The 27,744-nt window shown below is 35.9% G+C and overlaps 1 protein-coding gene across 1 annotated transcript; it reads right to left on the bottom strand.

The window, feature by feature from the left end:
• Positions 1-671: 671 nt before the first annotated feature.
• Positions 672-27,606, bottom strand: LOC124170429 (zinc finger protein 774-like). The gene is made up of 9 exons (XM_046549150.1): positions 27,580-27,606; positions 26,601-26,657; positions 22,058-22,225; positions 21,156-21,278; positions 19,952-20,083; positions 17,361-17,486; positions 7,106-7,225; positions 6,035-6,107; positions 672-2,702 (listed from the first exon to the last, which is right to left on the bottom strand). The coding sequence occupies exons 1-9, from the start codon at positions 27,604-27,606 to the stop codon at positions 1,129-1,131; spliced, it is 2,400 nt and encodes a 799-aa protein (XP_046405106.1). The 3' UTR covers positions 672-1,128.
• Between the last annotated feature and the right edge of the window lie 138 nt (positions 27,607-27,744).

Genomic DNA, 27,744 nt, shown 5'->3' with positions numbered 1-27,744 from the left:
AACCTTTGCAATCCACACAAGAGGACAATATGACACTCACCTCCCCACCGCAGCAACGAAAAACTTGCACTGTTTCAGAAACTTTATCACTTTTCCTACGTATTTGCCATTTATCTTTTGCCAAAACCTAATTTTACTGACAGTTCCAACACAGTATTAACTTTTATACTGCTTTTGTTTGACATGAAAGGATGATTTGGTTCCAGGATGATGATCAAAAATATATCCTTTGCTTGACACATTTCACATTCCCTTAACATGGAAATTGAATGGAATTCCCTTATCTTTGAAATATTCTGTGATGATTGCATTCCACCAATTACCTATCCCCCATTGCAACGAACTGTTCTCACTGATATTTGATGCATGCCATGTGTGCAAGGAATCGTAAATTTCTAATGAATTCATTTCCAATATGTCAGATTTTAATTGATATTATTTTAATACTGTTTTCTGTTATATTAATAAATGCCCAAACACATAGAAGTAAGAGATACCAAGATTAATTATGTTATAAACTAACAGAAAGACAATTAGCCTAAATAAAGCAAACACGCACAATGATAATTTTCTTAAATACACTGAGTAAGTTTGTCATAAAACTACATTCATGAACATAGTTTCTTATGTTGGAGTAGCATAAGTGAGGCTAAATTACACAATGCATAAGATCAATACTACCGATACCTTTATTCTAACTTCACAGCAGCACTATACCCTAAAGGTCACAGATGTATAAAAAATTATATGCATCATCCTTATGGAAAAGTCGTTCAGCAGTTGGTAAAAATAGTGAAGCACCTGGAGCAAACTCTGTAAGGTAAAGGTTTGATTCCTGTGTGTGCAAGCCAGTGTACGACTCCTTGTAGAGAAAGATCTGAGCGAATTAATTATGAATAAAATTTCTCTCCATTGTGTGTATGCAAATTCGAGACAAAGCAGCCCTTTCAAGCAGAAGACTTTTCACAATAATAGCAGGGATAATATCAATATATGCTTTCTATCCCAAGTGTGCTACCATGTGATTGCTGAGGGAGAGAACCTTGAATGAAATATTTACAGCATACCTTGCATGGGAATGGTTTCTTCTTTGTATTTGTATTCAAGTGTATCAGCAGGTTGCTCCTTCTAGAGAAAGACTGCACAATCATTTAATGAAAAAGGCTTCACTTCTGCATGTGTATGCATGTGTGCATTTAGGGTACTACTTTCAGCAAAGTTTTTGGAACAAATTTTGCAGTAATAAGGTCTTTTTACTTTGTGTGTCCGCACGTGTTGATTGAGGCTGCTCTTACAAGAGAAAGACTCTGCACAGTGATTACATGAAAAAGATTTCTCTCTTGCATGCATACGCAAGTGGAGCATGAGGCTGTATTTTCTAGTGAAAGACTTTTGGCAATTATTACACAAAAAAGGTCTCTCCCCTGAGTGTTTTAGCATGTGATTGGTGAGAGAAGAACTCGAAGTGAAAGACTTGCAGCACAAGTTGCATGTAAATGGTCTCGTGCCTGAGTGAATGCGCAAGTGGCGGATCAGGTTGTCTCTTCTGGTGAAGGACTTTGCGCAATCGCTGCATGCAAAGGGTTTCTCCCCTGAGTGCGTACGCATGTGGTTAGTTAGTTGATAACTCTTGGTGAAAGATTTAAAACACGTCTTGCACAAGAAAGGCTTCTCTTTTGCGTGAATGCGCATGTGTTCAGTGACACCAGAAGTCTTCGTGAAAGACTTGCTGCATATTGTACACGGATAACGTTTTCTTCCTGCGTGTGCACGCATGTGGCTGTTAAGACTGCTTCTCAGAGTGAAAGACTCTGCGCACACGCTGCAACTGAAAGGCCCTCCTTTTGTGCATCCTCTTGCATCATTTTGGAGGTTTCCAGCACAAGAAGTGGACTCATTCTGTGCGTGTGGTTGCCCATCTCCATCAATGCTTCTCACTCCTCCCAGAGTTTTCTTCTCTTTCATTCCACATGAGGATTTTACAACAGGAGTATTTACTTTATGCATCGGCACTTGTCTTTTCCTTTTCAATCCTTTCAATGTCTCGGAGGTGGATGACTCACAAGAATTATTACTCACATCACTTGATGCAGGGATTATTAAACACTCATTTTTTCCCATAGATGATTCTGCATCAAGATCCAAATTGCTGGCACCGAAATGAATTTCCATGTGTTTGATCAGATCACTTTTGGTGTTGAATCCATATCTGCAGTGGGAGCAATAATATAACTTTTTGTTTGAATTTTTACCATTACTAGGATTTTCGATGAAGCAATTACTTATCTCTTTTTTGTCTCCCATGACTGCCTCAATGCCACTTCTTTTGCATTCACCTATTCTGATTATCCTAAGGCTATCTCTGATATTTGGTGCATCACCTCTACACCCAACAACATTCATTGTTGCTCCATTTCCACCGTTATTAGATGCTGGAATGTGTTTCTTATAACTGTGTCCATCATCAGGAATTGAGTCAGACATTATCTTCTCAGCATGATGAGCACTGCCCTCTTCCAAATATTTATCCATCACATTCATTCCTTTACCTACATGGGATGTTACAGTGTTGGATTGCCTGATTGTCAATGATACTGCTGGAGCAATAAAGTCATGGTTAAGATCGATTGTTACATTTCTTTCCTTCAGCACACATGAAGTTGATGTTGTTTCCATCAGCACTTTGTCAGGAGTTGATATCCCTAGAAAAGAAAATCGTACTTCAATTTTCTGAGTCAGACAGGAAATCTAGGACTCACAGACCCAATTTTTAAAAACCATTTGATAGAAAGAAACCTATTCCCTTTAATTAATATTTTTGCTGGCTGCTTAACACATGAAAAAGATGTCACTCTTTTTGGCAATTTCAATATAGGTTCAATTATGTCCGAAAAGGAAAGGCAAGCATCAATAATTATCACATATCTAGCTTAAAATTGTTGATGAAAAAAATCATCCCCTATAAAAATTCAAAAGACAAAAGTGTTTAGTAATTTTATGTTCTGAATATTGTAATGTCCCAAAAGCCGATATTTAAAATGGCAAACGATTTTTCATTTAGGAATACTTTAAGAGAGAATTATGTTTTCAAAATACTCCTATGCAAGTAAAATAGGTGTTGGTCTTTTTGGGTCATTTCAATATTGCTACAAGTTTGCCCAAAAAGGACAAACAGGCATAAAAAATCATCACACATCAAGCTTTAAATTGCTTAAGAAAAACGAATAAGACCCATTAAATTCTTTTTTCATTTAAAAGACAAAAATGTGTTCAGTGATTATTGGTTATACACATCGTAATGTTCATTAAGTTGATATTTTAAAAGACAAAAATCTTTCTTTTGAGAATAGTTAAGGAGAAAATAATGTTTTCCTTATCCTTCTATGCGAGAGAACAACAAATATTTAAATCTTTAAGGAATGTAACTTATTGATTGATAAAATAGTTACAGACTTTCAATATGAGTTTAATTTTACCATCTACTACTTTCGACATCAAAAAGTAAATATTTTTCATAAATTACGTAGCAACTGATATCACATATTCCATGGAAGAGGCCACAATTCATGCGCTTTTATTTCAAAATTCGCAGCACATTTTTCTTGAAAAAGAAGGAATGCCCCAACCATGAATCAAGTCTAGTCAGCAATCACAGTTAAGTCTGATTTAAAAAATAAAATTTGTTAAAATTAAATAATTTCCTCTTTTTCTCTATTTCAGGATAAAAGTAAAAAAAGTTGTAGGGGTAGCGATTACATTTTCCAGGTTGACAAAGATAATCATTTTCTGATCAACTTCATGATGAGATGCAAGCAAGCATATTGAAATAGTAGGGATTTCGAATTTTTTTATCAATTCATTTTCATAACCAGAAAGCATTTGAGCACTTTCACGTGGAAGTCGAGTCACACTCCATCAGCATGCTTTTCCATTTAAGGTATTTAAAAAATAAATTCCGAGTGGACTGTTGGTATATGACTACTAAATTCCAACAGCAAAAGGTTAACGTATGCAGCAAATGCAAAAGGACACAAGAATATTCAAATGAAAAATATATTCATTACAGTCTTAGGATATCCAACAACCCAATTTATTCAGACTAAGGGTGCGATTCATAGACTGCACTTTAGGCTAAAGTATACTTTAGCCGGGCTAGAGTCTGCTTTTTCCGTTTCATAAACGCCACTTTAGAAGAAAAATGGCCAACTCGTCACTTTACCGTAAAGTGCCCAACGGGAGCTCACTTTAGGGCTAAAGTGTCCTTTACGGATGTTTAAATATGGCTGCACCGGCTGTTATTGAAGTTGAAATATGAAGATATTTGGGTTACGGAAATGAATGGGAACGATTTTTTTGGTGAGAACACAGTAGCAGACAGGCGCGTTTCAATAAATAACCAGACACGTAATATATGTCTTTTCCCTGGAAATATATCGAGTCGGTATTGATGGCTTACTTATATTTTGACGTTTAACTCTATCAGTCATGTGATAATTACAACACAGTAGTTACACAATTACAACATAGTTGAACAGGTTGACATAATTTATGTTGATTTTGTATACAAGCTAACTGTTAAGTTCTTAGGTTATTTATGCGTTTATAATGCAGAATTTTCCTTCAAGATACTTGAATATGATAGCAAAATTCTGTTTACATTGGCGTCAATAGCCTTCGTGAGCAAAGACTTGATTTTCATTTCGTTTGGCTGGCCAAATACTAGTTTCTATACCTTGCATTGCATTTTAAGCGTTTTTACTCAATATTTGCTTTATGTACTCTTTCCGTATGCCTCCATATCACGTTTAACATGTTTCTGTGATTTTGAAACTAGAGAGTATCTGTTTCGTTTTTCGACTATGCATTTGAATGTTTACAATGATGATATAGAATCTCATCATGAAAGGCAGCAATAAAAAGTAAATTATACTTTCCTTCATAGTCATATTATAGAGAAGGAGAGATCGAGGGGAAGGAGCACGATCCCTCCATCTTCCAAGCAACGAGGCTATGAGCAAAGGAGCAGGGAAAGAACACGTCCGATTTTGCATGTGACGTTGTTGCCTTCAAAGCAAAAGGGGCGAAGACACAGGAATGTGATATACGCAGTTTGCATTGCCTGAAGGTACCAGTCCATCTTGTCTTGTTTGAATGCGCTCATGCTGTGCTTTCTTCTTCCAAAATCGTGCTGTTTGGACTATTTTGAATATTAGTAGCCTTTTTATGTCTATAAATCTTTGTGTCAATAAATAAGAGCTTAAAATACTTAAACGGAGTCAGATATCCATCTTGTAATGTCTCATTCATTTTTGAACCTCATGCATGTCATACAATCATACAATTGCTGAAAGCTATCAAGATATCTTGGAACTCAGTAGGTGACTCACCTACTGAGTTCCAAGATATCTTCCTAGCATTTGGCTCCAGAAACTGGGAGAATTGAAGCTGGTAGACTGAACTAGGTCAGCAGGTGAGACAGGTAGGGATGAAAAAAGTTTCGATTGTTCCCGCGTAACGCATTGGACGAATTTGGATCCAAAGTACATTAAGATGAAGGGCATTATTTGTGGATATTTGGATCTGAGGTATCCGATCCGACCATCACAAGTAAGTATCATAAGGTTAAGACTACAAGTGGATACCTACTCATCTACGAGCACCATACATATCATGTAAATTTAGCTGAAAAATTCCATGTGAATTATTAGTGTTGAAAGTGGAAACTTTGATGACTGTCGAAAGTCTAGGCAAAAGTCCACAACACCGTGCAATAGGATAGAAAAAATGCCAAAAATTGTTTTCTTTATCTCCGGTGTTCAAAATAGAGGTGCGTCTCTTACACGAGCTTATATTGTATTAGAAATCCATAACCACACAAATGTAAAGATAAATATTCTCTCATATGTAAGTGACATGTAAACTTAAGTAAACAAAAATTACACATGGATGACTAAATTACGTCCTTCATCCTTCAACAAGTTTGCAACAACTTCTACATATATTTATGTAATTGAAAGCCCTAGAGTTTACTCACCTGTAGCCTTAGTTGTGGAGTCTTTGGTCATTTTCCAATTATCAATCAGTTTTTCATCCTTGGTAAACATAGGCTAAAAGTAAGAATCATCATATTAATCATGAATGCTCAGGAAAATCAACAATATTTTAGGAAATTATCATCTACAACTGAATTAAAAACCAATAATCAAAATTTGAAATTTTCTGCACAAATATTTCTTTTTAGAAAATGGAACTCATGTCCATACCTTCACAGCAATAAACACTTTCTCATTTCATTCAACAAAGAGACAGCCTTTGAATTAGTTTCATTCTAGACTGAGCAATAACTCTGCCATTGATGTAATTCTTTTTACCATTTGTTATCATCGATGTAATGCTCTGTTTCACAAAAAATTAAGAAACATTATTGAAGATAGAAATTCTATTTCCCAGTGGAAAATTTGTCCATAGAATCGAGATACAATAAAAGTATTTACAACCCTGAAAAGGTTATAATTCCTGTTGTATAAAGAATACAGCCTAAATTTTGAAACAAGGCAATATTTTTGTAAAGTAAAACATCATAGTCAACAAAGTAAATCTCAGTGTAAACAAAGCAACAACTCTTCTGCTTTGGGAGAAGCCGTACTTATTTAAGAAAATCATTTGATCAGTTGTTCACCCAACCTATGTCTTAACTAAGGTACAACCTTAGATTTATATCATCATATGAACAGGAATTGGTTGCCTTTACATATAACAGTAATTTTTAATGCTACTACCAGATTACAGTAAGCAATTTTGGTGAGGCCATAATTAGATGGAGGTATGAGGAGAAGAATAAAATTATCGTTTCGGTAAAATGAGAGTGATATTGTACACCAAAGAATCTCCATCATATATGACATCTCCATCATCAAAAAAATGTATTTTACTGCTAATTTCCAAGCAAAGGTCAAACATGAATGTAATGAACAATAGCAAGCCGATTACACTACCTTGTGGGGCAAAAGATATGTGCTGTTGATAAATAATGTTGGCCATTATCCACAGAGGATAGATTTGTATCCTAGTAAAACTTTGCTAAAAACGGAAAAAGTTCACTTACCAAGCCATCGATTGACAGAGGATCAGAAGTCTCACTTGAAAGTCCACCTGTATTCGACGAGTTAAATGCAGGATAATTCCCTCCACTCAGGAGCTCTTCGTTCTCCCCTTTTACATTGCACTAAAAGATAATTTTTAGTGTCACTCAATAAATGCAATATAATATAATCATAACCTTTTAAATGATAATTTATAATAATAAAACCTTGTCCTTAAGTGGAGACCACTCAAGCTGGTTGATAGTGTGTATGCCTGAGATTCTTAAGACTGACTCTAATACACTTGCTGATTTGACAGGTGTTTTTCCATCCCACTTGGAGTGGAATGACTCTATATTTGCTAGATTCAGTGGCAGCTAGCAAACATCCTCACGTGGAACTCATGGGTGGTAAATTTTGTTCTTCCAGTTTCACAAACTCAGATGTTTCAACATTCTCAATGGATATGAAAGATGTTGGAAGTCTTGATGCCAATTCTCGTTTTTGCTCTTTCATTTCCTTCCACTATTTCAGGGAAATTGTCATGCATTTCCTAAAAATGGCAACATTGAAACAATACAAATGCCTCCTGAAAACCTATGGAGCCAAAGTGTGGAGTTTAAAGACCTCTGGCAACTATCACGTGACTCATGAGTGTGGAGACATATACATTGGTCAAACTGGAAGAACTATTGAAACCAAGATATCAGAACACAAACATTGCATAAGATACGCTGAGGGAATCAACAGTAGCCAACCACTGTATCACATACAATCATGCCATTCTAATTACTGAAGCCATATTTGTCTTCTATGCAGATGGATATTGGGATTGGCTTAACAAAGAGGTAAATGGAATAGGACTCAAAGAAAAGAACTAATATAAATGCAGGTTTCAACCAAAGCTAAACATAATTAAAAGAATGGGAAGCATCACCTTTCTATGAGAAGAACAGCAAGAATGTACAACAAGGATCTAATCAGGGGAAAAAAGATTCGCGTTAAGGCTTTCTGACATAGCGAAGACTTACCTTGAAAGTACACTAAATAAAGTTCACCACTGGCCTACTCAATGGAATGAAACACTTTTCTTTCAGAAGAATAGTTATGTTGTACAAAAAAGATTGATTAACATGAAAATAGATTGAGATCTCAATAGTTTTGCTATGTAGTGTATAGTGTTGCCATATAGTAGTGCACTGGAAAGGTTTTAAAACAGAAACTCGCACATTTGAGGGTGGCTTCCCATGAATATCCATACATACACTCAATGCAAACCTAATTTTGTCACACAACAAACAATTTTACTCAAATAAAGGTCATTCTACTCCTAGATGAGAATAAACCTTGCCACAATGTTGGCTCTGGGCAATTGGCAGTGTTGCACGGGAATGCATATTTCAGTCATTTGAACGGAGCATGCAATCTACAAAGTAACTTCAATCGTATCTCAAATGCATTCTTTTGTGCCAGCAGAAGATTCCGCATTGTCATCAGCTGCCTTCTCTTCTTTGATGATCTATGCAGAAAGTAAAAGAGATAAACAAGTCACCTACATCGAAAATAATAAATAGGTCATTTTCATCAGGCAAGGCTGTAGCAAGGAGGTTAGATCCCCCCAAAATGAAAAAAAATAAATACATACTTTATGCTCGCTTGGTGCTCACACAGCGATATTATACAGACTGTCCCAAGTGTCGTGTGTCATTTTTGACCTGTAATTTTAGTAACTTTCCGTAGAGCTATGTTCATGAAAATTGGCACACTTATGGGAAAAGGTCCTAAGTGTTGTTGAGTGAAAGCAAAATTTTAAAATTTTGACCATTTGACCTCACAATTTGGGTCCAAACCAAAAATTTGAATTTGCCTTATGGGGTTTCAATGTTAAAAAAATCGAGATAGAAAAATGTCTGAATTTCATTGACCAAGGTGTCAATTCTTATGGTTTCGGACCCGAAAAACCCGAAAATAACAATTTTATTTACGAAAATTCAACCGTTGACCCAGTAAGGTCACCGTCAAGGTCATAAGGGTGGCAAAAAGAATAGCATACCGACAAAGGTGTCGATCTATGGGTTTTATAGGGTGCCCAAGTCATTGGTATTGTCCAAATACCCGTATTATTCACTAATTGACCTACGAGGGTCACAATGGGGGTCAAAGGTCATAGTGTTAAACGTCAGGCCATCGTGGCAACTAACGTGTCAAACCATAGGTTTTGAAGGGTGCCAAAGTCGGATAGGCAGTTCATAGATCCGTATTGTTGGTTTTTTGCCCTCCGAGGGTCACAATAGGGGTCAAAGGTCATAGAATGAACTTCGGGCCATCATGACAGCCAACGTGTCAAACCATAGGTTTTGAAGGGTGCCAAAGTCGGTTAGGCAGTTCATAGATCCGTGTTGTTGGTTTTTTGACCTCCGGGGGTCACAATGGGGGCCAAAAGTCATAGAGCTAAACGTCGGGCCATAATGACAGCCAAAGCGTGGAACCATAGGTTTTAAAGGGTGCCCAAGTCAGTGTGGCAGTTCGTAGCAGTTTGCATATTGTCGATTTTTTTACCATCGAGGGTCATAAGGGGGGGTCAAAGGTCATATATGTATGTTTTGAAATAATAGGAAAACTAATTTCCCCAACTAAAGGTTTTGAAGGGTGACCAAGTGAGTGGTGTACACATATCCACTGCCTTTTCCGACAAGCCTCCCTTACCCTCTTAGTTTTACGCCGTTCTTGATTATTTATTTCCCTAGACATCCTTTTTCCCGACTCTGTGTCCACATTTTTCCACTACATCTCTCTGCAAAGAAGGTCTTATGGAGGTCTAACGCCACATAGGACTTTCTTTATAACTACGCTGAAATCCCATTGGTTTTAAAGATCAACAAGCAAATAGCAAAACCCATTCATGCCGCTTTTCATTTAAGTATTAGACCTCCATTGGTATCGCTCAAGTTAAGGGTTGCGAGTTTTTCCCATGAAAGTCCTAAAGATATGTTAAATAAGTAGTTAAGAAAAAGTCCCAGTTTGACTGTAAAGACCGCAACCTTCTGACTGACCCTCGTCCTGCAAACATTACTGTCTGCAAATTTATCAGGACCTCACTTCACATTCAAACTTGCAAATCGGTTGGGTATAACACCCAACAGTCTCATTGCTATGTCTTGGCCTTTCCATTAAGATGCTTTTGCCGCTGAGCACTATTGTCCGCGCAGCGTGAACTGGACAATTCCAGGTGTGCGATATAACAAAATTTAAATATTCTAAACTTGAAGCCCTAGAAAGTGTAATGTTGCAGCTTCGAGAAGAAAAGCATGGCAATCAAAACCATCTCTGCAATTGGATGGTTGACTAGCCCAATGTATACTACATGTTCACATTTCAGTTTATAATCCTATTAATTTTGTCGTTTAATGATATTTCTCTTTAATGGTTAAATATTTATCACAACGCATGATACAATCAAAATAAAAGCTGGATTTATCCATTTCTTTTACGTTTTACCTTATGGTTTCGGACATAGCCAATATCTTTTTAAACGGAGTTTTGTCTTCCACTTTGAGCTGCAAATCAAAATGATGTTTAGAGAAATAAATGATCAACTTCGGCATGAAGCTAAGATGGCATGGGAAGCCTGCCGGAAAGCACTGCGAGGAAATGGAAAATTTTTGGAAGGAAGGGGGGTAAGCGCATTGCATATTTTCTTTATGACCTTTGATCCCCATTATGAATTTCGGAGATCAAAAAAATCTGTTATGCGGAACTATGAACTGCAAAACTGACTTGGGCACCCTTTAAAACCCATGGTTCCACTTTTTGGTTGTCATGATGGCCCAAAGTTTAACTCTATGACCTTTGATCCCCATTGTGACCCTCGGAGGCCAAAAAACCAACAACACGGATCTATGAACTGCCTAACCGACTTTGGCACCCTTCAAAACCTATGGTTTGACACGTTGGCTGTCATGATGGCCCGAAGTTCAACTCTATGACCTTTGACCCCCATTGTGACCCTCGGAGGTCAAAAAACCAACAACACGGATCTATGAACTGCCTAACCGACTTTGGCACCCTTCAAAACCTATGGTTTGACACGTTGGTTGTCATGAAGGTCCGACGTTTAACTCTATGACCTTTGACCCCCATAGTGACCCTCGGAGGTCAAAAAACTAACAATACTGATCTATGAACTGCCTAACCGACTTTGGCTTTGTATAGCTGCGCAGGGATATCTAGTAGTCCAATGCGACTCAAGTCAATAATTATCTAAGCAAATTTGTAGATGCAGTGTGCGTAGTTGTAGTGCAGCGTGTGAAATAATAGTGCTGTGAATTAGAAGAAAGGTGAATGACTTATGGACCTCCTGAGGGACCCCAGAATTGACAACGATACCAAGGAGTTAATTCATTTGGTCGCTGCAAAAAAAACTAGGAGGCTAAATTCAATTTTATAATAATATTTTTATATTTTCCTTTAAGGGTTTATAATAAATATGTATATTTTATTTTTGTCTACTATTCCATAAACCCCCCGAAAATATTTTCTGGCTACGGCCTTGTCATCAGGTGAGCTGTTCAGCCAGAGTCAACGTTTCAATGGCTAGCTCTGCCATAGTCCTCAGGGCATTGAGTGATGGACCAACAATTCATCTGCATGGTCAACAAAAGTGACATCATGATGAGCTTTGAAACTCTGTACCTATCTCTACAAAGGATTTCCCTTTAGAGACATGCTTCAGCTCCCGAGTATACCCTTCCAAATCAATATAGTAGAACTATTTCTTCTTGAGAGGATAACAACATACTTCATGAAAGATAGAAAGTTCTTTGAGCAGATGGAAGGCATCCACATTGGATTAAGTCCAAACATCGATGCAGCCATGGCACATTTTTAATGGAGGATTTTGAGGAGAAAACTCTACCCAGTAACTCATAACAGCCTAAATACTGAAACTGCTACATGAATGACACATTCATTGTTTGGCCACATGGGCAGAAGGTAAACCTCAAGAAAATTAATAGAAAAAGCCACAAAATCAAGTCCACTATGGAGCAGAAGAAAAATGGATGTCTGCCGTTCCCTGAAATTCTAATACATCAAGAAGATAGCAGATGCCTGGACAACCAAAAGCCCACTCATATTAATATCTATTTGAATGGGCGGAGTCATCACCATCCCATCCAACGGGATGCTGAAAATTTAATTCAGTCCACCTTAACCATAGCCAATGAAGAGAGCTTACCCAGTGATTTGAAACACCTTCACCAATCGTTTAGGCAGAATGGATACAGTAAAAGAGACATCCATCCTGCTCTTAAGAAACCCTATGATGAAAACATGTCAATCCTTAATACATTAAACAAGAAAGAGAAACAAGAAAACCAGTCATGAGGTCTGGCCTCCCATTCATCTCCACTACATCCAGTAAATTATCAAATATTCTAGGAATAAATCGAATTGACATAATAAGCTACCTTGGAAACTAATGATGTCTAAAGAAAAAGACAACATGGAATAGGGAATACTTAGCAGAGCAGCTTCAAATACTATACTTTGGCATAGAAAATGAGCTCACCTTAAGCCCGTATGACACTTGCCAATTTATTGGCCAATATATCGGCGCGCAATATTGGTTAAAATATTGGGCTTAAGGCATCGTATGACACGTACCAATATTTACACCAATATTGGCCGTTATAGTGTTCTAATACCCCACTAGAGAACGCCACATAACACAAAATGACAAAAGAGCATCTCAAGACGCAGATTGATTGCCAATGAGCTACAGAATGGAAGGTGGCATAATAATTGTAAATTTAATAACTATTTCGAGGGGCTGCAAAGATATTTTCGAATTGCTCGAAATTTCATTCGGATGAGTTCCTTGAATGATGAGAGATAGGAAATATTGTGATCTCATAGGTGAGCCAAGATAACGTAGCGGCTCGTTTTGGCTGGAATATGTTCATCGAATAAACAGAGATTGTGTCATCAATTGGGACTTTCACCCGAAACTTTAGCGCTCAAATCATGAAAAATAGTTTAATAATTGTAATTTAAATAAAATATAGACGCAATCGAGGAGAATCACGACGTTTTTATTCATTAAATATACGAAATGTTATTTCCGAATTACCCACTTTAGACAGTTGATGTTTGTGAATTTATGTTCTCTCAAAGTACATATTAATTATTTGAGCTATTCCATGGATTGCTATGCTTCTAAAGTTTTTATATATGATATTAAAATTCCGAGGTGAAATGCTTTGCAACGAGCTTCTAGATTTGGCCACTAGGAGTCGACAAGACTGAGTTCTGATTGGAGATTGGCCTCGAGAAAATAGAACCCGTTCTAAAATCTAGATTGGCCAAGAAATTGTGCCCAATATTGTGAAACGGAGATTGGGCTAGAAATTGGTGTGTGTCAGTGGGTCCACAATCCAATATCCAATGGATTGGCCAATAAATTGGCAAGTGTCATACGGGCTTTAGCCATGAAAACATGGAAATATTAGAAAAGGTTGTAAATGGGTTGAACATTGATGAAAAGGATAAAGATACTTGGGCTGTGAGCCTGGAAGGAAAAAAACAAAGCTGCTACACAATGAAAAAACAAACGAAGCTGCTACACAATACTGCTAAGGAATACTGCAAATCGTCCATCGTAAATTGTTTATACTGATGTCATGGAGCCTCTTTTTCCCATATGGCTCATTTCATGCCAGTTCATCCAGGCATGACCCCCACCAACTTGGATTTTGACCAAACATGGCAATTTTTATCCTTCCATGTAGGAATAAAACATTGTAAAATACTTCTTGGCTATCTTACAGCTTTATTGCGACCATTTGATATTTGGGTGAAACTGCAGTTTTTAATGAATGTGGTCTCCAGGGGCTTGTACCTCCAGAGGGAAATAATTTGTCTCAGCCATACTTTTCATCCCACTCTTATGAAAATTTGCAGGTTTACAATAGTCATGAGGATTCTAAAAACTAATTGAAAAATATCCTAAGGGATATTGAAAATTCCCTAAACTCATATGTTTCATAAGATTTTAGAAAATTTTGCGACAAAAATATGGTTCCACAAAACATTTATAACATAAACTTAAAATTCATGGCTTTTTGCTTGCTTTGTTGTTAAAAAAATCCCTTTACACTACTCTGGTAGTCTGTGTTGGGTCCTCCTTCAAGTATGACGAAATGCTTGTGGTAACTGCTTTCTCTATACTAAGTAAGTATTTATGACATGAATCTTGTGCATAATAAGTTCCAAAATTAAAAAGAAATTATCTACAGGTTTTTTTTCTCTCGATAAGAAAAATATACTTTTGAAATAGAATATTTAAGGAATTCTCAGAACTTACCCATCCTTGCTGGGATAACTTGATCGTTGCTTTATAGAACACATAAAAGTACTGGATACATGTCGACACAACTTAACTTTCTCGATTTTTATTGACAAAAATTTCATGAACGCGTTTTACTTAATTAATGTTGTGCAACTTATAAAAATAATCTGAGAAGGCACATTGTCCAACCTTGACAAGCCTTTACTCTAATGAGGATTAGACATTCATTTGTTACTGTAACTTCTTGGAAGAAATGATACTTTTAAACTTCATAGTTGAGCTGAGGAAAATATCAGATTACATTTGAATATGGTAACAATGTAACCACATCTTTTAGACCTGAAAAGGGTCCATGGAAAAGGAAGTGAAAATGAACTGAGTAGGCCCTGCCACTTTCACCATTTATACAAAGTAGTTTTTCTCTCAGGAGGTAGCTATTGTTTGACCTTTGTCTTCCCCAGTTGCCCTTCAACTTTGGCAGTGTGTTCATTAAGTTTATTTTTTCCAATGAGCTCAGTTGTTAATATTTGTGTCCATCTCTAGAAACCAGGTATGTAAACATTAAGGAAAATATTTTGACAAAATTTGTAATTTCTATCTCAGCTAACAATCATTCGTCACTTTCATATTTTGATTTATCATTCAGGTTGATGCCTTTATAACGACATAGTACCAAGAACTTGGTAACTGTAGTCTATGAGAACTTAATGGTACATAGTGCCATAAACTAGCTACACTCAATTAATCTCCAAAAAATCGAAGAATTAAGTGCATTGGAAAGACAAATGATTGAACTCAGGAGTGGCATAAGTTCTGGACTTCTTCTGAGTATTTGTGAGCACCAAAAAACCTACTTCCTAAAAACATAAAACGTAACAAATAACTTGCTGTTATCAAGTAACTTGCTGTTGTTACTTGTTGTTAGATGTCATAGGAAAAAATAGTAATTGATTTGATCGCCTGCATAATGCATTCAGAAAAGGAGTAAGAAGGATAAACTTCATGGCTACTTACTACTTAGCCTTCCAACTTTAACATTAAAGGCCTTATTTTTAGATCTGGCAAAATATTGACACATAATAATAAAAAACACAATAATAATTTTAACTCAAGTGTTTTTGGCATGAGTTTTTTGATCCTGTTTCAAATAACAATGTTTACTTACAATTTGGGTTGTATTGGGAATGTAAAAATTTTAATGTACGTTTTACAATAGTTACACATTTAAAGAAAAAATCAAACAAAACGATAAAAATGGCATTGCAACATTTTATGAATTTTTGATTTATTGCAGTCTCCCATACCGCACGTCACTGGTAGTGTAACAAGAATTGCACGTCACTGGTTAAGGGTTAAAAAATAAATGTCTGCCTACTTCTTTTACCAGTCTTTCATATACAGGAATCTAGCCTATCTTTTCAGGAACAGTCTTTCATATATGTTATGCCTTCCTTGTAATATTATCTGTTAACTTTGATTTGTTAACTCTGCAATTGATGTCATTTTATTCATGCAATGCCATAAATATATTAAGGTTTCTTTGGAGAGGAAAAAACAAAAATAATGTAATTGAAACTAGGCATCCATGTGAAAAAAATGGGATAAAATCTGATGCTGCCGCATCTCAGAAAAATATTTCCACACATGAAACTAATTTCTTCAGTGAAATTAATGGAGACAAAGATGAACAGCAGGCAGGCACAACCACAATAAATCAATAATTCATACAATGTTGCAATGCCATTTTTATTGTTGTTTGATTTTTCTTTAAATGCTTAACTATTTTAAAACTAAAATTAAAATTTTTACATTCCCAATACAAACCAATTTGTAAGTAAAATTTTGCACACAGATAAGTAGAAAAAAATTATGAAAAAAGAGCACTACATGCGAATGTCAAACCTAGGACTTCAAGGTAGTAGCCAAACACCATTAACACTGGGATACCGCTCCTTCCTCTATAAGAATAAAATAGACCTGTGAATGTTTAACTGCACTTCTTTTTAAAACCATTGGTTATGTAACCCTGTGTGTGGGTTATTTGTGGTCAGCTCCAAATGGACTACAACATTAAAAAGTTTGACTGAAGTTTGAGACGTGGTTTTCTTAATGAGCTATTATTTATCAGTCCTAGGATTTCATATCGTCAAATAAACATCTTCATGAGATATGATACCAGTGTTTAACATACTAACATATAAGACAAGTACACTACAACAATTACGTACAACATAAAAAGGAATAAACAGCTGCTTTAGAGACAAGAATACCTACTTGTTTCAGACCTCTGTAACTTTCAATTGAATGGGTTACACTGCCCATAAATACTCGTGCATCGGAGTAGCAAAGAGAACAGGAATACTGAAGAGGGTTGGTGTACTTTCAATAAACAGCACCACTGGAAATCCACATTCCTACATTGCAGGAAGACAGCTCTTTCTTATTCACCGGAAGAAAAAAAAGTTAAGCTTGTTTACATGTAAAGCTAGAGCTTGAATGCTAAGCATGTGCCGGTTGCTAGCAAGCAACTATGTGATACTTTTGACACCTAAATGATGGGTAACTTCTGAAAATCACAGGTATTTTGTGCCATCACATTAATAACAGCACACACATGAAACACTTTGGACCACCAAGGTGCCCCACGTCCCCACTGGAGGGCTAATAAGGTTAAGTTTATCGGTCCCAGGATTTTATATAGTAATGTATAAGGCAAGAAAACTACTACCAAATGAACAACATACGAAGGAAAAAAACTGCTTACATTAAGATAAGATAACTTGTTTGAATAATTAATTACTTTGAATCAAATGGGTTACCTATGAATCTGTGTAAAAAGTAGAATGTCCTATGATTTAAAATGACAAACATTTAGATTTTTACCTCCTGCAACAAATAATTACATTCCATTACAAGGATTCTGTACATACCTGGGCATTCTCCTCCGGAGATAGTTCCTTCTTTGCCCCAATCAGCGTCAAGTCCAGGTCTGCCACAATATCTCCCCTACTCTGAGTTTCCACCTTTTCACCTTGGGAAGCAGTTAAGGTATTGGGCTGCAACAAAATCCCCAATCATCATCATTAGCAAATGAGGTACAGAAACATAGATGTGCTTTTAGAATTATTCACACGCATAAAATAAAAGTTAGTTTCAAATGGATATCTTCATACTATCCGGCAAGGTAATTAATGTCAGGAATTGATTATGTTTATAGTTGTTATTAAACTTACCACTTAACTATACTCCTAATGCTTCTTATTTTCATTGCAAAATTCCTGAAAAATCCACGTCATTATCCTCTGGGCAACAGTTCTTGGAGGTGTAATTCTCCAGATATCATCTTATATTATAACAGAAACTCATATTATGGGAACACTATGTATGAGAATCCAGAGGCCATAGGTAATAGCTTTCATTCACGGAAAATAAAAAGGGGCACAAACAGAAAATAATTTCAGTTTATTTTGGTTTATAATTTGGTTTAGAGACATCAAGGATTTTGACAAAAAAAACTTACTCAGACGAGATACAACTGACGCCCATTTTCAGTTAACGAAAAAGAGAAATCTTTGGATTAATTTCTAATAGGACAAAATTTGCATAACTTCAATGAGTAAATATGAAGATTTTTTCTCTACATGTAAAATTAATAATTGGTGTTTTCTTGAGGTATTTTTACATTCAGTGACTTAATTAAGTTTGTATGATGTATATTTCCACACAACAATATTAGTTTGCCCGGAAAACACTGAATCCTTCACAACTTATTTGCACAAAAAATTTAGACTGTGCTTTCAAGCATATCAAATTGTTTCAGGAGTAAATGCACTTAATTAATGAAAAATTATAGACTTCAAATGATAATTTCTACAATTTAATACAGGCGGTCCTCGACTTTCGTACACTCGACTTTCGTACAATTCGCACTTTCGTACGTTCAAAATTGACACCTTTTACTCGACTTTCGTACGCTAAATTCGGACTTTCGGACGTTGGTCTGTAATTTTTTTAAAATTCCCCCGATGTTTATTGCGCATCCCAACATTCAATTGTTTCAAATGGCAGTATCGGCAGTATATGCGAACAATACGAACGTATATAATGAAGGGAATTGTTGGTAATTGACTCTAATCTAGATGATTTCTTTGGGAGAGAGACTGCCTGCTATAGGCTCCTTTATCAAGAGAAGAAGAAAGCCTTCATTGAAGATATTTTTCAAAAGAAGTTGACTGGACATCATCGAATAGCTTTCAATAAAACTAGTAAGAACTTCTTTCTAATTGTGTTTTTTCGTTTGAGTGCTGTTTAATTCATGTAAACCTTCATCAACGATATTGCACGAAATATCACCCGAATTCCGTTTGTCTTTTGTCTTTTTTGAATAACAAGCGGAATATACGCGATCACGAATGTCACCTGCCAAATATCGAATTTTGGTGTAAAAATTAAAAGGTATCCAGAGTGCGGGTTCAACAAATACATTTTGTAATGCTTCTTGATATGTCCTTTTATTCATAGTGGACGTAATAAGTGGAATGTCAACTTAAACGCCAAGAGGAAGTTTCACTCGATAGCCAACCGAGTTCTTGTTTTTTTTAACTTTTATTTGCATTTCTGCGTATTTTTGAAAGAAATTAGATGATTTGAGGAGTTTTATTAACATATTATTAAAATTAAGTCAATTGAAATGAATTCCGTGAAAAAAAAGGTTTTAGTACGTATATTCCGCTCTTTTGGAACGTAACCCGTAATTAGTATGGAAGTCAATGGTTCGACTTTCGTACATTCGACTTTCGTACAAGTTTTCGGGAACGCATTGTGTAAGAAAGTCGGGGACCGCGTGTATAAAACTCCACCACTGATGAAGGTTACAATACCTTTTGTCATTTTAAGGACATCTGTATTCTTACAAACAGACTGATATATTATGCTTTAGGAAGCTTAGTTACCAGTGATGATGAAGCGAGAAATAAATAGTCAGTGTAATGTCACAGGCACAGAGAACACTAGAAAAAAGAAGACTCTCCTACAATAGAGAGTATTAACACCTAAATAAGGAAACAGTATATCTGATACTACATTTCGAGCATAGTAAAAAATGGTCGCCATGTTTCAAAATGGACAGCTGCAGAAAAGTCAAGATTGGAAGCTTTCAAAATGTGTCGCTCTAGAAGATTACCAAAGATAAAAAAATGAAAACAAAAGAAGGAAGTAAAAAGAAGAGTGGGAGGAAAGGGAAGTCTTCTAAAAACCTTATCTTAATTGGCCACCTCATTAGATGTGATGGCCTTATAAATACAATAGTCGGACAAAAAGGAGAGGTGGACAGAAAGAAGGGAAAATAATAGTGCTGTATGTTTTTCATGGGCCACGTTATTAAGAACATAAAAAAGAAGGCCATCTATTTGAAAAAGATGAACAGATGCTAGACCGGAATTGAGGGCTGTAAGAAACCAATTTCAGTTTTGCTTACTGATGATGGTGATACAGTACAAAATAAAGATCATTATAGCATTACCTGATCAGAAGAGTCTTGATGTACCAGTTTGCTTGAGACACCATCAGAGCAATCATTGAGTACATATCCTTCTTCACCATCGCTAATCTGATCTTCTTTAACAGGAGAGCACTTGTATGTTACCCGATCACTCTATTGGAAAGAGGGACAACGATGGATACCCATTTTAATCAATTGGTATACAAATAAAAAGTGATCATGAACAAAGCTTGAATTACATGGTCTCTGTAGAAAATAAATTATTCCTGATGAATGATTCTGGCCTCTTTGTAGAAAACAGATTGACTTAATAAACCAAAAGGATTCAGCCAGTAAAATTCTTATTCGTTCTCAAATAATCTAATAACAGTCATAGTATGAAGAAGAAACAACTTTATTGGGAAAATCTTCGGAATAAAAAGCTTCTTAAGTTGTGAACTTCCCCGATCATTAAAATTAATTTCCAAAAGGGAACAAGGCCAAGAGCACTAACTTCTAAAAAAAATAGATAAAAATCTAAGAATAAGCAAAATCTTAATATTTCATTAAAAGTGGAATGGTTTCAAGACTATGAATAACAGCAGCAGAAAATTCAGTCAGACTAAATAAAAATCAGTAAACATCACTAAAAATTGATATCTTTTGGCAATCAACTTGCATTGCAAACGTCAAACACCCCATTCAAAATTGGCAAAGAAGGTTGAATCCCTAGCCTACACTATAAATTCCTCTTCACTTTCATCACAAAATCCGAATCTGCTAGAATCTGATTCCTATAAACATCAATCCCTCATAAGGAATGCAAGTTATGTAGTTGAATTTGGCTAGCAGCTACATCATGATGTCACGATCAATCTGTTTCACTGTACCTAATTCAAAAGTACTCAGTTTAACTCTCAATTCCTAATCCCCCTTCCACTCTGTGGTAAACGGAAGTGAAAAATGTGTTTGTATGATCACATTACAAATGACTGCTCAGTGCCGTGATGACAGAGAGCTTACTTGCTCAGTGAGTTTAACGGTCAGTTTGGCAAAATACACCAAATCTGTTCATTACATTTAATGTTAATGATTCAAACATGAAAGCTCTTCCGTAGTTGTTCATGATTGAAAAGGCAAGGCAAAATGCAGTACGTTTCTGCTGAGAGGTATAAATAAATAATGCATAAAGGAATGACAATGTGCCAGAGGAAAATTGGATTACACTTGGCAAAACTACACTCACCAGGTCATCAGTCGTCAATGGGTCTGACACATCACTGGAAATTCCAGCTGGATCGGACGTGTACTGCATGGGATTATTCTCCTCACTGAGGTGACCTTCGTTCTCCTCTTTCACTACTAGAAACTATATGAGAAAAATGGGCGTCACCCAATGAAAGCAAAACAATAATCTCATTTCAACATAAAATGGCAAAACAATAATTCCCTCATTCGATAATGAAAACTCCTATTTTAAGTGAGACCACTCCAGCTGGTCAAAATAATCGTGAGATTCTTGCAACTCAAAGATCAAACTCTAGAATATTAATTTCCAAACAAGGACGGGGAGCTGCTTCACCAAGATCACGTTCAATGATAGTTTTGTAGGTTTGAATGAGAGTTTTGGTCACTTACAGTAGGGGCACAACAGCGGGAATGATAGATCAAGGTTCCAGTGGACATTGAATTGTCTTTATCATTTCTTTACCTAGGCTTATAAAGAGGTGCCACAACAATTTATGCTAATTCCTTAGTAGAATTAAAGGAGGAAGATGGCTTGAACAAATAAGAGGGCAATCATGAGACACAACCTGGTAATAGCCACCACCTATGGCTTAAACAGATATTTGAAAAGGGTATCCAAAAGTCTACTCCACAGGATAAGAAACATTTCTCTCAACAGATTAGCAGCGTTGTACAACTGTTATTGACTTGTATGAAAAAAGATTTGTATGGTTCGAATTTCTACCTTATGTGTTACTACTAGAAAAGTACAACCACTAACGGTTGCATATATGTTAGTGACTTCCAGTTGAAATACTTACTATTATGACGGACATACTATCTTTCTTCATACGACTGAGAAATTTGCACAACTGACGGTGCATCAATATAGGTTTTATTGTGTATAAGAATAAAACTTACCAACTTGTCATCCCTGGGAAGTAGGCAGTCTGGCACAGGAATGTATATTTCAGTGGCTTGGGCTGAGCAAGTGAGCTGTGTATTGTTTTCAATCACGTCTTGAATGCAGTCCGTAGTCTCCACAGAAGGCCCCAAATTGTCATCAACTGCCCCTTCTCTTTCAAAACTCTGCAGACAAAGTAACAGTGACAAAACACTTATCTCCTCAAAAACACATACATGGGATGCACTAGAGCATTGCAAAAAAGAATGCTGAACATAATGTATCTGGCTTCATGTAAAAATGGAGAGTTGTCTGCACACCTATTAATCAATCACTGAAAAGCTACAGTGCCGACTGAAATAAAATTTAGCCGGAAGATCCCTGATATTCCGAGTTCATTCAGCGTCTTTTTTAAATTTATTTGTGCCATGATAGCCGGCTCTTCAATGCAAACTGTACAATACACAATGTAGATCACTCAGATATATCATTTTTCAAATTACGAGAAATCAAGCTAAAGATAAATGATTCAAATTTTTGTGATAATAAAGTAATTAATCGAGTTTCTTCCTATAACACACCATTTGCTTCCGCAATTAAAATGTTTGGAGTAGTGGCTTTTGTTAGGCCAAAATCACTATTTCACCTTTTCTCTTCAGTACACTTGAGGAAAAACAAGTGGAATATGTTTTCAATGCATTCATTATGTCCTAGACTTCCTGTTAATATTTAAATATATAAAATCTGGAGGAGAATACTGGGTGTCATATTTATGCAGAAAGAAAAGAAACCTCAAAACCATCTTGTTTTCCATATATTTTTTATGAAACTGTTTTTTAAGTAACACTGATACTATTAGCCTTAAAACAAGCTAAACCAATCATACAACAATTATGTATTATGCGATATGCAAAGTTCCTGCTGTCTGTCAATAGATGGCTTTAGCACTGATTGCTTGTCGTTTTTGAAGTACCAGAAACATCATGACTCAAGCTAAGACATTTGGTAGACAAGCAGCTCGATGACCATGATGAATACATCTCGGTAATAGATACTTAGTGTTGTGAGAAAATTTCGAAGTTTGAGCCAATTAACCATCATTTGTGGGAGGAAATGACTTCCTTCTTTCATTAAAAGAAAAGAGGGGATAAAGTTCATCAAGAGTCCCATTAAGTTAACCGAGATGCTGCTACACAAGAAACAACGTTAAATGATTGGTATCACTGCTTCAACCACAGTAATTCTAATGATGATGACCGTCCATTTGAAGGAAGACCAAAAGCCTTCAAAGAAACTTAATTGGAGGCATTGCTTGAAGAAGACGAATGGAAAACTTAAGAAGAGTTTGCTTTGTGTTTGGAGTTACCCACCAAGCCATTGCATGCGTTGGTAATTTAGTGTTAAGCAAGGATCTTGAGTTTCCAATGATTCAACAGTAATTATAAAGCATATAAATGATCCACCTCACATTAAAAAATCCATTACAACCTAGCTGGAAATAATCAAATGTAAAGGCCAAATGTTGCCCGCAAATCCTCCAGGCATTGCACTGTCTGATTATTACTTGTCCCATTTGATGGTACATGGTCTGACAGGTCCGCACTTGCACCCACGTGAATACATTGAAAATTGGCTTCATTCATGCATAACCTCAGAAGATGAACACTTTAACCATCATGATTCAAGCTCTGCCACAATTATACAGAAAAATTGCACCTAACGATGGACAGCTTCCTTCCTTTTATATGTAACCCATTAGAAATTTGGATACATAGCTCCGTTTTTATCATAGGGTGGACAGAAACTTATTAATCACCTAGATTTTTAAATTATTAATCAAATGAACCACTAAATACAAAATAAATACATACACCTAGGAAACAAAATCTTTAACTCTACAATTACATGAAAAATTTCTCAACACAGTTATCTGCATAAACTTAAATACACTTTAGAAAAATATGAGCAAAAAACATTAACCATTCCAATAAGTACTTAGAAAAAATTTCTGCTACCACACTTCAAACTCAAAGAATAAAATTCATCCACAAATTATAACAGTATCCCATTCAAATTATTACACAATCACTACACGAATGTCATCAAAACAGATAAAAATAAGGTTTCAAGAAATTGACATCAAAATATATAATAGGAATTTAAATACTTTGATCATACATTATTACACCTTAATAAAGTCGATAGCCCCAAAAAATTAAGAATGCAATAAACTTTCCACACATGCATATCATATAAAGTGTTATCACAGGTTTTCCAAGCTTAGACATCTGTGGAAGGTTACTCAGGAATTCCACCGGGTCAGGGGCCGTATTCTGTATCTCCAAACTGATCTGTGTGGCTCCGATTGGCCAGGTGGGACATCATAGAGAATTGCGGTAAGCAGTCCTGCGATTCTTTATGAAGATGATGGGTGCAGCACCGACGTGAAAACAGAGGATCATTGCTAGCCATACCAACACAAAAAAGGTGTCTAAACGGCCACCGACTAGTCGGTTCCATGAATACCCCATGCAATTCGTGTCTTTTATTTCGTTTTCCCCTCATCACCAAGTCATGAAAGAGGTTTGTGACAATTTATCTCTTTCTCCATTTTATTTCTAATTATCTTTTTCTTTTATTATGTGAAGGGAGTAAATAAATTATGATAGAGTGAAATAAAGCCTGTTCCAAGTGAGTGAAAGTGATATTATCAATGAGAGAAAGTCATGAAATGGTGGCAGACTTCATATTTATTAACCAATACCTTATATTTTTGTTAAGGTAATCAATAGTTGATGATAAAGTAAATTATACTGGCCTATTCAAAGGTTGACAAAGATTAAACATTGCAGAAAGCCTCATATTTATTTGTTGATGAGGGAAAAACAAAATAAAATGTACAATGTGCACGGGGGATTAATGAAACCCCCTACGCGGTGGCCATTCTGATACATTTTTGGTGTCCATACGGCTATCGATGATCTCTCTTTTACTTGTTCGTGCTGTACCACTTTGGTTCGTACAGAATCACACGACTGCTAACAGGAGTCAGTGTGACGCCCCACCCAACGATCGGTGCCTCACTGATCGGTTTGGAGATACATAATACAGCTCCTGGAAAACTCGAACAATGAAATTTCAGCGAAGATGGTGTTGGAGAATCTGACCAGGTGTAATTATGGGGCAACCTTCTGCATATCATGTATTTTCCACGATTTTGAAGGCTGTTATGCGGGATGAAAAAATGTACCTAAAAATGTATTTCCCAACACAGGTAACCTTTTAACTTATTTATACCAAGGTCATATTTAAAGTTGCAGGCCAATATCATACAGTTAACCTTTAAACTTTTTTGTACTAAGGTTATATTTAAAATTGCTAACCACCAATGTTAAAGGAAGCTTTCAAATTTTATAATGCATTTTTAAAATACAGTTTTTCTGAGAGATTTTTTAAAGAAACTGTTTTTATAACAAAAAATACAAGTAATTTTAATGAAGGCACTAACAGAAATGCAAATATAAAAATAATATTCAAATATAGGAATATTTTATATGTAAATTAGAGTTAGCAATTACGGATAAGATGTATCACATCAAAAATCCTAATTGCTTTTATTTTACACCCATAGATGAATATGTTTTCTAGGATAATTTTTGCGCACTTAAATTAATTTCCAATATTTTGCCCATCATGCCTTCATTGTACCCACCATGAAATGCCTTGAATAAAAACAATGAATTTCCGAAACGTAGCAAAGATGCTTAATTATAAATAACCTTAGCCTCATGAGATCACAGTTAAAGGTGAGGAAGAGGCCCCGAACAAAAGAAAGAAAATATGTTTGCATGCATACGAGACTTTATTTGACAACGCATAAAAATTTCCGGGTCTCTGACACTTCATTTTTTAGCAGCAAATCGTCAGGGATTTGTTGGTTCAATTTAGCATGCTCCGATTACCTAATCAAATACTTAAAAAGGTAGTGCGGTACAGCCTAGTGGGTAGATTGCCTTTTCAGTTGATAAATAGTGCATTTGAATGCTATGCTTACCAGGATATCATTGTTTAGCACACACTCAGTTTTGCCAGAAGACAAAATGTCTTCATTAGTTGCCACTGAAAAACCAACTCCAACATTAATATGACCCTTCCAAGGATTCACAGGTGCGGAAAAACCGTTTATGGGAAATAGGACTATTATCACTTTTACGTAAACCATGTTTGAGGGCCTTACATATCCCTACAATTGTAGATTAACAAGAGGTATGCTAAATTATCTTTTGATCGTTAATCGAAGTGCCTTTTTAGTTACTATTCGATTTAATGGTCACCGGCAGTTGTAAAACATTGTATATTTCTCTAATTGTGTCACCGAGCGACTAATCTATAGTCATATTGAGATAATCCTTGAGAATTTATGCTGTAACTATTTCTGTCAGCAAACATTTTCTCCTTAGATTCCTACTATTGTAGACAAAAACCAAAGAGAGTCACTTTTAACTGTGCAACATTTATACTACTCCAGTCTTCAAATAAGAAAAAACGAAAAGTACTCACCCTGAAGCATTTTCTCGTCAAACTTTTTCTCAGAAATGCGTTTGACTCTAAACAAGTCTTTTTGAAAACACTGAACTCCGTCAGTTTCTTCAAACACAGTGGACACATGGTAGCGGGCAGGCCATCTCCCACAGCAATCTGAGTGGTTAATAAACAAGTTAAACGTCAACAGCATTAGGAATTATCATGGAAAACATAATGAAGTAAGCAGCATTTTAAAGAAAATCGATAACATGTACCGTGTATATAATAACATGTAACTTACATATAAACCGACTAAATCATGTAGGGCATCCTTCACAGTTATTTTGCACGCTACACTCGAAGAGAATATGTTGTAATAAAACTCGTGATTCTTCATACAGAGTCTGCAATGGTCAATCTCTGAACTCCTTCCAGAAGAATCCGAGAAAATCCCACTGGTGTGACTCATCTTTTCGCTTCAAAATATCAATCAATATTTAAAACAGGTCTATCGTCAAAGAAATCATCCACTCAGCATTGACCAACATCACAAAATCCGGCAAGGAAACTGCATTCACTACGAGTATGTGAGAAAATGAAAATACCTTAGAATGCTCAACGAAAGGAACATAAAAGCCAACAATTAATGAATCGCCTGAAAGATATACCAGGACGAAATAGAATGGACCGAGAATATTTTCAACAATTTTGGACACGATTACAAATTCCGTGGACACATACACAACAAATATTGATCCACAACATTACTTGTTAATATATGACAATACAAGCACACCTCAGTATAGAGTCGATGATTCTAGTTGCCATTTTATCCGCCAACAGCAGACCTATAGTACAGGCCAAACATACGCGTTTGAAGACAATTTTCTTTCCATTTGATAAAATAAATAGACAATGCATTGTTATTCATAATTTTTTTCAATTTGTTGTAAAATAACTGTCTTTCGTAAATATTAATTCAATAATTTGTCCAGATACGGAATTTAAGGCCAACTTCGGCTTGCACAAGCTCATATTCCATTTGCGCTTTTTTAATCTAAAAATTACTTTAAACTTTATATGATGTAGAATTAGTCGTTTAAAAATATTCATGAATGATATTTCTCAATAAATCCCAAAATTATGCCACTAATCGTTGAAAATACCTAGTTTGGGTTGA

Source organism: Ischnura elegans, chromosome 13, assembly GCF_921293095.1.
Source record: "Ischnura elegans chromosome 13, ioIscEleg1.1, whole genome shotgun sequence".
Taxonomy (NCBI): domain Eukaryota; kingdom Metazoa; phylum Arthropoda; class Insecta; order Odonata; family Coenagrionidae; genus Ischnura; species Ischnura elegans.
The sequence above is the reverse complement of the archived record's forward strand: the minus strand, read 5'-3'. Positions and strand labels throughout refer to the sequence as shown.